The 14,136-nt window shown below is 39.4% G+C and overlaps 1 protein-coding gene across 2 annotated transcripts in view; it reads left to right on the forward strand.

The window, feature by feature from the left end:
* Positions 1 to 14,136, forward strand: part of ANO4 (anoctamin 4) — a 462,190-nt gene that overhangs the window by 344,175 nt on the left and 103,879 nt on the right. For both annotated transcript variants that reach the window (XM_047742883.1, XM_047742884.1), the window contains one exon: positions 6,384 to 6,490. In XM_047742883.1, the coding sequence (XP_047598839.1) occupies positions 6,384 to 6,490 (107 nt within the window). The remainder of the gene's footprint in view (positions 1 to 6,383; positions 6,491 to 14,136) is intronic.

Below are 14,136 nucleotides of genomic sequence, written 5' to 3' on the forward strand. Positions count from 1 at the left end.
TCATGTTTTTTTTTCTTAAAAGATTGATTTTATTTATTTGACAGACAGATCACAAGTAGGCAGAGACAGGCAGAGAGAGAGAGAGGGAGGGAGGCAGGCTCCCTGCTGAGCAGAGAGCCCGATGTGGGGCTCGATCCCAGGACCCTGAGATCACGACCCGAGCTGAAGGCAGAGGCATTAACCCACTGAGCCACCCAGGCGCCCCTTTCATGTTTTTTTATAGGTAGTACTTAATGTATGATAACAGTTTCCTAAATGTGTCAGTGAAGTTTCCTTCCTTTCCAGCCACCTAGTTCTCCCCAGAGGCAGTTAGTAGTTCTGGATGTCTGTATGTCCTTTCTGTAGCTACCTGTGCATGTGCAAGCAAATAAATACATCATTACATTTATATGTACTTCCTCATAGTGTATGTTTTTCTCTTTGATACAAATAGCCATGAGGCACCTGGGTGGCTCAGTTGGTTAAGCATCTGCTGTTCCCCCAGGTCATGATCCTGGGGTCCTGGGATTGAGCCCCAAGTCTGACTCCCTGCTCAGCAGGGAGTCTGCTTCTCCTTCTGCCCTTCTCCTGCTTGTGTACTCTCTCTCTCTCTCTAAGTAAATAAATAAAATCTTTATAAAAAAAAAGCAAATAGCTGTCTATTTTGAACCTTGTTTTCTTCTGTAGTACCTTGAAGATTTTCTTATATCTACACTGAACACCCTTAATCTCTTTACAGATGCAGAGTATTTCATTGTCGAATTGTACTATAATTTGTCTTTACTCCCACTGGTGAATTACTTAAGTCATTTTTAGAATTTTGCTATTATAACCCATGCCATAATTTTATTATCTGTCATTTTGCACATGGATAAATATATTTGTAGAATAAATTTCTTTTTTTAAGATTTTATTTATTTATTTGACAGAGATTACAAGTAGGCAGAGAGGCAGGCAGAGAGCGAGAGGAGGAAGCAGGCTCCCCGCTGAGCAGAGAGCCTGATGAGGGGCTCGATCCCAGGACCCTGAGATCATGACCCGAGCTGAAGGCAGAGGCTTTAACCCACTGAGCCACCCAGGCGCCCCCGTAGAATAAATTTCTAAAAGAATTGCTGGTCAGAAGATATGTATATATGTATATTATACATAGTTATTAATATTATTATAAACACATATATTTATATATAATATATAATTTTGTTAGACTTGGCTAAATGGCCATTATAGAATTTGTACCAGGGGCGCCTGGGTGGCTCAGTGGGTTAAGCCGCTGCCTTTGGCTCAGGTCATGATCTCAGGGTCATGGGATCGAGCCCCGCATCGGGCTCTCTGCTCAGTAGGGAGCCTGCTTCCTCCTCTCTCTCTGCTTGCCTCTCTGCCTGCTTGTGCTCTCTCTCTGTCAAATAAATAAATAAAAAATCTTTAAAAAAAAAAAAAAAAAAGAATTTGTACCAGTTTGCTGATCTGCCATTAATGTATGAAAGCAGAATTTCTAATCCAGTACAGAGCACTGACACCTCAGAGACTGAGCCCCCAAGTCTTTTTTTTTCACCATTTAATTTAATTTCTTTTCAGTGTAACAGAATTCATTGTTTATGCACCACACCCAGTGCTCCATGCAATATGTGCCCTCCATAATACTCCATAGTGTATATGGACTACATTTCCTTATCCATTCATCCGTTGAAGGACATCTTGGTTCTTTCCACAGTTTGGTGACTGTGGCCATTGCTGCTATAAACATTGGGGTACAGATGGCCCTTCTTTTCACTACATCTGTATCTTTGGGGTAAATACCCGGTAGTGCAATTGCAGGGTCATAGGGAAGCTCTATTTCTAATTTCTTGAGGAATCTCCACACTGTTCTCCAAAGTGGCTGCACCAACTTGCATTCCCACCAACAGTATAAGAAGGTTCCCCTTTCTCCACATCCCCTCCAACACATGTTGTTTCCTGTCTTGCTAATTTTGGCGATTCTAACTGGTGTAAGGTGGTATCTCAATGTAGTTTTAATTTGAATCTCCCTGATGTGAGCCCTCAAGTCTTATGTTTGCCAGAAGAGTGAGAGAGAGAGGTAGACTCCCTGCCAAGCATGGAGCCTGATGCTGGACTCAGTCCCCGGACACCAGGATCATGATCTGAGCTAAAGAAAGTGACAATCAACTGAGCCACCCAGGAGCCCTGAGCATAACTTTTATTTTTTTTTAATTATAGTTTAAGTTTTTAATTTTTTAAATTTCTTTTCAGTGTAACAGAATTCATTGTTTATGCACCACACCCAGTGCTCCATGCAATATGTGCCCTCCATAATACCCACCACCAGGCTCCCCCAACCTTCCAACCCCTGCCCCTTCAAAACCCTCAGGTTGTTTTTCAGAGTCCATAGTCTCTCATGGTTTATCTCCCCCTCCAGTTCCCCTCAACTCCCTTCTCCTCTCCATCTCCCCATGTCCTCTGTGTTATTTGTTATGCTCCACAAATAAGTGAAACCATATGATAATTGACTCTCTCTGCTTGACTTATTTCACTCAGCATAATCTCTTCCAGTCCCGTCCCTGTTGCTACAAAACTTGGGTATTCATCCTTTCTGATGGAGGCATAATACTCCATAGTGTATATGGACTACATCTTCTTTATCCATTCATCTGTTGAAGGACATCTTAGGTTCTTTCCACAGTTCAGTGACTGTGGCCATTGCTGCTATAAACATTGGGGTACAGATGGCCCTTCTTTTCACTACATCTGTATCTTTGGGGTAAATACCTGGTAGTGCAATTGCAGGGTCATAGGGAAGCTCTATTTTTAATTTCTTAAGGAATCTCCACACTGTTCTCCAAAGTGGCTGCACCAACTTGCATTCCCACCAACAGTGTAAGAGGGTTCCCCTTTCTCCACATCCTCTCCAATACACGTTGTTTCCTGCCTTGCTAATTTTGGCCATTCTAACTGGTGTAAGGTGGTATCTCAATGTAGTTTTAATTTGAATCTCCCTGATGTGAGCCCCCAAGTCTTATGGTTGCCAGAACAGCCCAGCTTACATGGTGCTTATGTGTGTGCATGCACATGTGTATGTGAATCATTTGAAGAAGGTTGTTTTGGCTAAGTGGCTAAGGAAAGCTTGAGAATAACGATGTCAAGAGTCATCACTGTGCCTTCTCTTAGCCCTTCAGTTTGAAAGAGAAACAGAGAAAATGAGATTGTTCCATACCCAGTACGAAAATCCTTTGGTAGTTCTCTCCTTTGTGGAGAGAATGGTTCAGGTGGTAGCTGAAAAGATGAAATGGGTAGAAATATTTCCAGGAAGAAGAATTAGATGCCAAGGTATAACAAGATGATATTTAGTCACATAACCCCCAGTGTTAGCAGGTGTTCTCCAGAAGGTCCGTTCATTTGAGCCAATTGTAAGGTCTGATCATGAGCCAAGACCTGTGCTAGAATACAGAAATGAGCATGGCTGGTCCCTGCCCTCAAGAAGCTCATCCAGAGAAGTCAAGTATGTAGGCAGACAGTTTCTATATGATGTCATAGAAACAACAGCAATGATGACAGCTAACTCTGAGAGCTTATTAAACATCAGACAGTGGGGCTCTGCAATGCTTGTCACCTCGCCTGATTCTTCCAAACAAAAATGCTATGAAAGTAATTACAGTGTTATCCCCGTTTCACAAAAGAGGAAACCAAGATCTAGGGAAGTTGAGGGACAGTTCAATACCCATAGTAAGTGACAAAATAGGGTTTATTCTGTGGCCTGTCTCACTTCAAAGTCTTAAGGGGGAAGGAAGGGTAATCTTAGAACTTAAAGCTGCATTAAATGGTTTTATCCCTCCTTCTCTTAGTGTAGCACCACATTACTTTTCACGGGGAGGCCCAGGGGCTCAAGGAAGATCCTTAGAGGGAGATGTGCCCTGAGCTGAGGCTCAAAGAATTAGTGGAAACAAGGAGAGTATTCCAGGCAGAACAGCTCTTGGGCTGATCTCAAGGAGAGTCAGCCTCCAGGAGTCAGGAAGTTTTTAGCACAGGGAGACAGGTAAGTGGAGTGGGTAAGAGGGCAACCTCTGGAGTCAGACTGCCTGAGTTGAAATCCTGGCTCTCCCCCTTAGTTGAGTAACTTTGGGGGCATCACTCACCTTCTCTGATTCTTCACCTGTAAGACAGAGCTATAAAATACTATGTCCTGTGTTATTGCAAGGATTTAATGAGTTAATATATCTGGGGTGCTTAAAATAGTGCCTGGCACGTGCCCTATATATTTGTTCCCACTATAGAATCTCCTGGCTCCAGGTACAACCTAGATAGAAGAAAGAGGAAAACAAAATTTTGAAGCTCATCTGCAGTGCTTATTATAGAGAATGATTACATGAGCTCACAAAATGTAATGTGGTGCTATAAAAGGAGAAGAAAGCAGAAAACCATTTAATGGAGGAAGGACATGGGCTTTTAGGCCAGAATTGTCCCGTCAAGCATAGTCATACTTATCAGCTTTCAGTTATCATCTGGTATTGTGAGTCAAAAATGGACTTTTTGATTTGTCTCTTTTTTTTAATGGCACCTTTATTTGATATTAAAGTGGAATGGTCTGTCTTAAATAAGGTGAAAAAGTAGAGAAGGATAAAATAAAAGGAACTGCATACAGTGTAACTTTTTGGTTTTCTTCTCTCCCTCTTTGGTGCAATAAAATGTTTTCAGAAAACCCTAAAGAAAATACCAGCTAAGCTCTGCAGCTTCCTCATTCACCCACATATCATTTATCTCTCATCTACTAAGTCAAATTACTTTTTCTGAGAATAGTTTTCTATAACAGAATCCTAGGGAAGTAAAAGAGGAAAATACTTCTCAGGGAACCAACTCATGTGATTTACATTTTATTTTCACATTCTCTGGCCTTTATCCCCTTTTAATGTTATCTCAAACTCACATTCCCAGCTTGTTCCCAAACCAGATCCCATGCCTGGACTGTCTTCTCTGGGTCAGTTTTCTCTCTTCCACCTGGCATTTAAACAACTCTTGGGAATCTATCTTCTTGAAGAAAAAACTTTAATAGCAATTTCCGTAACATAAATCCCAATGGCCCTCACTTACTGCTATTCAAAAATATATACCTGTATTTGTACGAGCCACTCACTAGATACTGGGGCTATAGAAATTAGTATGATTCAGCCTTTTGTCCTGAAGGAGTTCAATTTTGTGTGGTATCCAGACATGCAAAGGGAGGTTGATTCTGCCATCTCTGCCATACAATCATGTTCACTTCCTTTATGGTTTGTCTTTCCTGTTAGACTGTAAGCCTCTTAAGAACAAAGATTTTATGTTTTGTTTACTACTGTGTAACCAGTACCCTAGACAGAGCCCTCAATAAACATTTGCTGAATGAATGAGTGGATGAATGAATGAAAAGAAGTGAAAATACAGAATAATTGATAAATCAATATACTCACAAGATAAGAAGTAGCACAGAGGAGGGCATACTGCATTATTTGTGGGAAAGGAGTGGAGTTGGAGTAGTGAGGAAACCTGTTGGGGGAGGTGGCTTCTGAGCTGGGTTTTGAAGGCAGGGGCTTGCACATTGATAATCCTTGCACAATGTCCCCACTCTTAGGAGGTACCTCATAAAAGTTTGCTGAGTTAATAAAGTTCACAATTTATGAGGCAATTATACTTACAGTATGTCTAATATTATACCGTTAAATGCATTCCTGGGAAGGGAAGACATGGCCTCTTCATGCTGGATGTTGTGGTCCTGGAAGCTCTGTCACCTAAAACCTCTTAGTTCTCAGTAGGGTAGGGGTATCCACTGGAAAGCCCAGTGTCTTGGTGTGTGTGTATGAGCTCTGTGAAAAACTTTAGAGGCTGGGTCATCCACTGGCTGATAAAGAAAGCAAATACAAGTATATGCTTTAGGAGAGGAGTCCCATTCAGCAAGGAACATGGGAAAGGAACAGATAGAGGCCCTGAGCTAGACCAGAGCTTATTACCTAATTTTCATATTCACCACCCAAATCAGTTTCACATCTTAAAATTTCTGAAAAACCAGATGGTTATGACATGGAAGGGGATGAGGTGAGAGATGAGAGGAGATAAAAACAAAATACATTTTTATTCTCATATATCTAATGACCTTATTGAGGAAAAATTTTATTTTATTTTAAGGTTTTTAAATTGCATTTAGCTCCAGCTCCTTCCTGGCATAATTATGTTAATGCTCAGGAGACTAAGAACCCAAACTACTGAGGTGTGTGAACTTCCTGCACCTGGTGTGCTCTCTGGGCTCTCTCATGCTGTTCCAGACCTACCCTTTCTGTGACCTATTGAAGACACCTCTGTATGAGTAACACCACATTATGTCAAAGATTAGATTCATCACCTCCAATTAACCTTCAGCTTGTGTTTTCAATATGTGTGTGCAGCTTCATCATACACAACAAAGATACTTTCTTCAACAACGCCACAAGAAGTAGAATCGTACATCATATTTTACAAAGAATAAAGTATGAAGAAGGAAAAAACAAAATTGGTAAGTAGTTATTAGTATAACAAGCTGTATCTAATTCGGGAATGACAGAATTTTTTCCTTGGCTTTATAAAGTTTATATCAATTCTAGAACTGTTCATCATTTATAAAATCTCTCTTCCCTTGGTGGGTAGCTCACAAGGTGTAAAAATCTCAATACCATCCTTAGATCTCTTTAAAATAGCATGTTACCTCATTTGCCTAAGATCATGGAAAAATTCTCTCAGTTCCAACAAATATTTATGGAATGTTCATTGTGTACCAGGCACTGGGCTGGATGTTGGGGAGATGGGCATGGTTCTCTCCTGGGGCATATATTCAAGAAGGTAAAAGCTTACAATAAACAAATAAGTAAATACGGTGAATAACAAAGAAAAAAGTGAAATGGTGGGTTCAAGTTGAAATGAAGTGGTCAGGGAAAGCTTCATTGAGAAGCCAGGGTTTGAACTGAGACCTGACGAAAAGAAAGGACTGATGTAGGAAGATGGTGGTTGCAGGGGGTTGGGAAGTTGTTCTATGCAAGTGCAGAGATGAGCTGTCACACATAAATAAATTCTCCAAATAATCACCTTCACCATTAAACAGCTCTTATAATGCACATATATGTATTTTTATTTAACTTGTTAAAATTCAGCATAATTAATATACAGTGTTATATTAGCTTCAGGTGTACAATATAGGAATTCAACAGTTCTGTACACAATGCTCATCCTGATAAGTATACCTTAATCCCTTCACATATTTCACCCACCCACTAACTCTCACCTCTGGTAAAAATGAGTTTGTTCTCTTTAATTAAGAGCTTATCTTTTGGTTTATTTCTTTTATTCATTGTTTGTTTCTTATATTCTACAGAGTAGTGAAATCATATGCTATTTGTCTTTTTCTGACTGACTTATTTCATTCAGCATTCCATTTTCTAGATCCATCCATGTTGTTGCAAATGGCAAAATTTCATTCTTTTCTATGGCTGAGTAATAGTCTATTGTGTGTGGGGGATGTATGTATGTATACCACATCTTTACCCATTCATCTATTTGTGGACACTAAATTTATATTTGGAGGATTTTTATGAGAAACTTTCCATATTACCAAATTTTCTCCATTTTTTAATTAACATATAATGTAGTATTTGCCCCAGGGGTACAGATCTATGAATCATCAGGCTTACACATTTCACAGCACTCACCATACATAGCACATACCTTCCCCAATGCCCATAACCCAACCACCCTATCCCTACCCCCTTCATCCCCCAGCAACCTTCAGTTTTTTCATGAGATTAATGGTCTCTTATGGTTTATCTCCCTCCAGATCCCATCTTATTTCATTTTTTCCCTCCCTACCCTCCACGACTCCCTGCCACGCCTCTCAAATTCCTTATATCAGAGTGATCATATGATAATTTTCTTTCTCTGATTGACTTATTTCACCTAGCACAATACCCTCTAGTTCTATCCATATCATTGCAAATGGCAAGATTTCGTTTCCTCTAATGGCTGCATAGTATTCCATTGTGTATACCATTGTGTGTGTGTGTGTGTGTGTGTGTGTGTGTGTATGTTGGACAGACCCTTTGAGTATGATATAGTGTCCTTCCTCATCTCTTATTATAGTCTTTGGCATAAAATCTAATTGATCTGATATAAGGATTGCAACCCCAGCTTTCTTTTGATGTTCATTAGCATGGTGAATTGTTTTCCCTCCCCTCACTTTAAATCTGGAGGTGTCTTTGGGTCTAAAATGAGTTTCTTGTAGACAGCATATTGATGGGTCTTGTTTTTTTTATCCATTCTGATACCCTGTGTCTTTTGATTGGGGCATTTAACCCATTTACATTCAGGGTAACTATTTTAAGATATGAATTGAGTGCCATTGTATTGCCTGTATGGTAACTGTTACTGTATATTGTCTCTGTCCCTTTCTGGTCTACTACTTTTAGGCTCTCTCTGCTTAGGATCCCTTTCAATATTTCTTGTAGGGCTTGTTTGGTGTTTGTAAATTCTTTTAATTTTTGTTTGTCCTGGAAGCTTTTTATTTCTCCTTCTATTTTCAGTGACAGCCTAGCTAGAATTAGTATTCTTGGCTTTTTCTCATTAACTGCTCTGAATATATCATGCCAGTTCTTTCTGGCCTGCCAGGTCTGTGGATAAGTCTGCTGCCAATCTAATATTTCTACTTTTGTATGTTACAGACATTTTATCCCAAGCTGCTTTCAGAATTTTCTCTTTGTCACTATGACTTGTAAGTTTTACTATTAGATGACAGGTTGTAGACCTATTTTTATTGATTTTGAGGGTGGTTCTCTGTTTCTCCTAGATTTTAATGTTTGTTCCTTCACCAAATTAGGGAAATTTTCTACTATATTTTGCTCCAATATACCTTCTACTTCTTCTGTCTTTCTTCTTCTTCTTGGACCCCAATTATTCTAATATTATTTCATCTTATGGTATCACTTATCCCTCAAATTCTCTCCTTGTAGTCCAATAGCTCTTTGTCTCTCTTTTGCTCAACTTCTTTATTCTCCATCATTTGGTCTTCTATACCACAAATTCTCTCTTCTGCCTCATTTATCCTAGCAGTAAGAGCCTCCATTTTTTTTAAAGATTTTTTTATTTATTCATTTGACAGATAGAGATCACAAGTAGGCAGAGAGACAGGCAGAGAGAGAGAGGAGGAAGCAGGCTCCCCGCTGAGCAGAGAGCCCAATGCGGGGCTCGATCCCAGGCCCCTGGGATCATGACCTGAGCCGAAGGCTGAGGCTTTAACCCACTGAGCCACCCAGGCGCTTCAAGAGCCTCCATTTTTTATTGCACCTGATTAATAGCTTTTTAAATTTCAACTTGGTTAGATTTTGGTTCTTATTTCTCCAGAAAGGAATTCTCTAGTACCCTCCATGCTTTTTTCAAGCCCAGCTAGCACCTTGAGAATCATCATTCTGAACTCTAGTTCTGACATCATACTAGTGTCCATATTGATTAGGTCCCTACCCATCAGTACTGCCTGGTTTTTTGTTTGTTTGTTTGTTTGTTTTTTGTTTTTTGTTTTTTGTGGTGAGCTTTTTGCCTTGTCATTTTATCCTGATGAGAACAGATGAATGAGAGAACAAAATACTAAAAGTGTAGCAATGACCCCAGAAAAATATACACTAAGCAAATCAGAAGAGACCCAAAACTGGGGGGAGAAGAAAGGAGAAAAAATTTTAAAAATTAAAAATTAAATATATTGTGTGTGTGTGTGTGTGTGTGTGTGTGTGTGTGTGTATCTCAGACTGGTGAGTAGAACAGAGCCATCTACTTGATTTTGGGTATATTTTAGTCTTTAGAAGGAACTAACTCCCAAAATTTTAAAGGACAAAAACATATATATATACACAAAAATAAGGGCAAGGACAATGTAAGGATGGAATATGACTGCAAAGATGAAAATTTAAAAAGATTCTAAAGAGGGAACTGATAAGAAGTTGGTTGAAAAAAGAAAAAAAAAGAGGAAAGAATGTGATCAGGCTGGAGACTAGAACAAAGCTATGTGCTAGATTTAGGGTACATTTTGATCTTTTAGAAGAAATTGTATCCCAAAATTTTAAAGAAAAAAAATTCTCTGTGTATACAAGAAATAAGGTTAAATACAATGAAGAAATAAAATACTACTAATACAGTGAGAATTTAAAAAAAGATTTTTAGAAAATGTATTGATAAGATAAAATAATTAAAAACATTAAAATAAGAAAGAGGAAAAATTTTAAAAAATGGAATAGGAGGGGCGCCTGGGTGGCTAAGTGGGTTAAGCTTCTGCCTTCAGCTCAGGTCATGATCTCAGGGTCCTGGGAGAGAGCCCCACATCGGACTCTCTGCTCAGCAGGGAGCCTGCTTCCTCCTCTCTCTCTGCCTGCCTCTCTGCCTACTTGTGATCTCTGTCTGTCAAATACATAAATAAAAATCTTTTAAAAAAATGGAATAGGAAAAAATTTTTTTTTAAATTTAACTTTAAAAGACTAAAGGATCATGGGGAAAAAGCCATGAATTCTAGTTGTTGCTTTCCCCTAACTCCCCTGAGTTCTGCAGTTTACATTGATTGCTGAACTTGGTCTTGGCTGGGTGTTTTTGATGATCTTTTGGGGGAGGGGGTCTGTTGCAGTGATTCTCAAATGTCTTTGTCTGAGGTGGAATTGAACCACCCTTTCCAGGAGGCAGGCTAAGCAATCTGCTCGGGTTTGCTCTCAGTAGCTTTTGTTCCCTGAATGCTTTCTGTACAGCTTTGGAGGATGGGAATGAAAATGGTAGCCCTCCAATCTCTGCCCCTGTAGGAGCTGAGAGCTCAGGGCCCCACTCCTTAGTGTACCTTCAGAGAAAAGCAGTCAATCCTTCCCATATCCCTGGTCTCTGGCTGTCTATGAGCTCACCCAGCCTGTGACCAAGCATTTCTATCTCTGGTGCACGGCCCTCTTTGGAGTCTCCAAACCCAGCAGATTCCTAGATTCCTGTAGCTCACTCCTGCGCTGCTCCTTCTAGAGGAAGAAGGACAGGGTCTCCCTGGATCTGCCACTTGTGGGGTCCCTGCTCAAAGAGCAGTGGGCCAACTGTGCCTAGGATCATGGTTTAAGGTAATCCCGAGCTATGAGCCTCCATCTCAGCTCCGTCTCTGCATCTGGCTTCCCCACTCTGATACCTGGGAGCTCTGCCACACTCAGGCACCCCTGGTCTTTCTGTGACCCCTCAGGTCCTGAGACCACACTGAGACCACAGTGTGGTTCCCTGCAAGGGCTCTAACCTCCACTTAGCCCCTGGAGCGACATCCCTCAGTAGAGTAAACTTCTAAAGGTTCTGATTTTTGTGCTCTGCTGCTCTCTCACTTGCTGGGAGCTGTCCCCTCCCACCAAGGTCTATCTTCCCGTTGCTTCAGATTCACTGCTGCACATGTTCTACCTTCTGGAAAGCAGTGATGTTTTGTTCCTAGAATTGCTGCTCTTCTTCTCTTCTATCTCCTCTTGAGTTTGTAGGTGTTCAGAATGTTTGATAATTATCTAGCTGAACTCCTGGGACCTGATGATATTTAGGTCTCCTACTGCTCCACCTTCTTGCTCCTCCTCCCAATTATCACCGTTATTAAACAAATTATTATATATCATGAGAATTCAGGTGGCTTTGTCCTTACTTGTGTCCAAATGAGACTTTTATCAATAGTTTGAATAATGACCTAGTCAGGAGACAAAAATCACACATAATTTTTACAGAGAAAGTTTAATATAAAATATATTATTAAATATTATTTATAGCAATATAAAAACTATGAGAGAGGATTGGAGTAATCAGGAATTGGCTAGTAGAGGTTAAGGAGAACTCTAGAGAATAAAGAAATAGCAGATATTAGGGGCAGCTACCACTTCTAGCAAGACTCTCCTCACAAAGCCGAGACCTATATTCTGTTGGAAGTAGTATAGCTGTGGTTCACTAGGTGGCATAGCCAAGTTTTCTGAGGGTAGTAGGGGGAACTGCCTAGAGGGCAGTAGATTCCAGGGAACCCATTCATTGGAAGGAGTTGCACCAGCAACATTGCTCTGTGAAGCTGTTCAAGGAGACACCTGCAGTTGGGGAGGTCCCATGTGCTACTGACCACCATGCCCTGTAGGAAATTGATGCCATAGAAGCTATGTGTTGTAGAAGCGTGCTGAGGGGAACATATTGGTACAGGAAGACATACTTATTCCTGCAGGGTCTTTCCAGCACCTTCTACTGACAAATCTTAACATTGTACAATCTGGTAAAGGAGAAATATTTGCAAGGTCTAGCTCCAATTTTGCAAAGAAGGCAATGGAAGTGTACTTGGAGCAAAGGGACAAATATATTGATAACTGGTACTTGGCCTAAACAGCCTGCCCATCAAGCTTCCAGGTGGGGTGGACTTTGAAATAATGCATTAAATATGTTTGCCACTGGAGTCAGGAGCATAAAAGATCTCAGTGATCTGGAAATCTCAGCCAAATACAACAAGATGACATTTAATAGTTTGTAAATGTGAAGTCCTACACTCGAATTCAGCAAAACAACTACCCTGGTACCGTGTGGGAGAAATGTTGCTCAACAACATCATGAGAGGAACAGACTTGAGAGGCTTAGTTGAATGCAAGCTCAGTGTGAGTCACTCATATGTGAAGCTGCCAAAACTACTTTGATCCCAAACTGCATAAATTAAAATATAATAGAGAGAAAATGATAGCTATCTAGTCCAAATCTGGATACACCTGAAATAATATGTTCAGTGAGAGTTTATGTAGGTGGTGTGGTAAAATCAGACCTGATTTAGATCCTTCTTAACATCAACGGAGTTGTAGATTGGTGTATCTTCATATTCTCTGCATCAGTCACCCATCTTTGAGACCCATCCTCTCCATAAATTCCTCCATGACCATTCCAGCTTGAAGGAATTCTTCCCTCTTCCTGTGAATTCCTATGGTAATTACTTTTAGAGTGTTTATTTGACAGATAATCATATACAACTCTTATTATCTTGAATTCTTTATTTTCAATGTCATTATGAAAATTCTATCCCTAAAGAGAACCACTGTTAAGCTTTGGTGTATTAAATAATTCAAATATTACTTTAAGTACTTTTTTCACATTTATCCCCCATTTGCCCATGTAATTTTAACAGACTTAGAGTATACTACACTAAAGTTTAACACACCTTTTCCAGTTAACATTATATCATGAAAATGCTAAAAAAAAAAAAAAGAGTGGAAGCGAAATGATTATAGTGGTAGCTATTCTCAATTATTTTATAAAATGCACATTTATTAAAAAACAGTGCCTTCACTAATATTGATGGTATAGTTTCTAGCACACCTCACAATTTATTATAACACACTAGTGTGTTGAGAATCTGCAGCTAAAAACCACTAGTTGGACAATAAGCTCCTTCATTGTAAATAAGTTGCCTTACTCATCATAGAGAGAGAGAGTATGTATCTTTTTATCCATTCATCAGTTCAGTGCTTTGAAAATTGGTAATGATGATCTGGAGTAGTATCTAATTAGAAATGGCCAATCACAGAGTAAATTACTAACCTAGGGTCAGGCATTATGCTAAAAATATATGTGGTAAAAACCACAAATGCTTGGTTTACCTGATGTTTCATAGTCATCTTTGGTTTCATAAATAAAAGAGATAACATTTTAGAAGAAAATTTAATTTATTGATAGAATAGTATTTATCTAATGTTATTTCCTACCTGAAACTATTTCTGAAAGTGACATCTTCCACAAAACCAACATTGTTTAGAGAGAACACTGAAATACTGATTTGTAAATGTGATTTGTAAGGACATTTTGCTGGAGTGTATACTACCACTATGTAAGTTTTCTGGATTCACTCTGAATTCATTACAACCGTGAAATTCAAAACTGTTGAAATCCACTTTCAAAATAGAGCAATTAATAGATCAACATAGATTTATTTAATAATACAAGTGCATAAAACAAATTTTAAGATAGACTAGTATTTTCAAAATTGGTGCTCAAGGGGGAAGTTTCGTGAAATGGTAACTACTTTCTCACTTTGCAGGACTTTCATAAATTATGATAAGCTTACTAGGGTTGTCATCAGTCTCTTATTAGGTTCCTATGAATTCTGTTTCTTTCTAATATCTGAGA

This window comes from Lutra lutra, chromosome 8 (assembly GCF_902655055.1).
Source record: "Lutra lutra chromosome 8, mLutLut1.2, whole genome shotgun sequence".
Classification (NCBI taxonomy): Eukaryota; Metazoa; Chordata; class Mammalia; order Carnivora; family Mustelidae; genus Lutra; species Lutra lutra.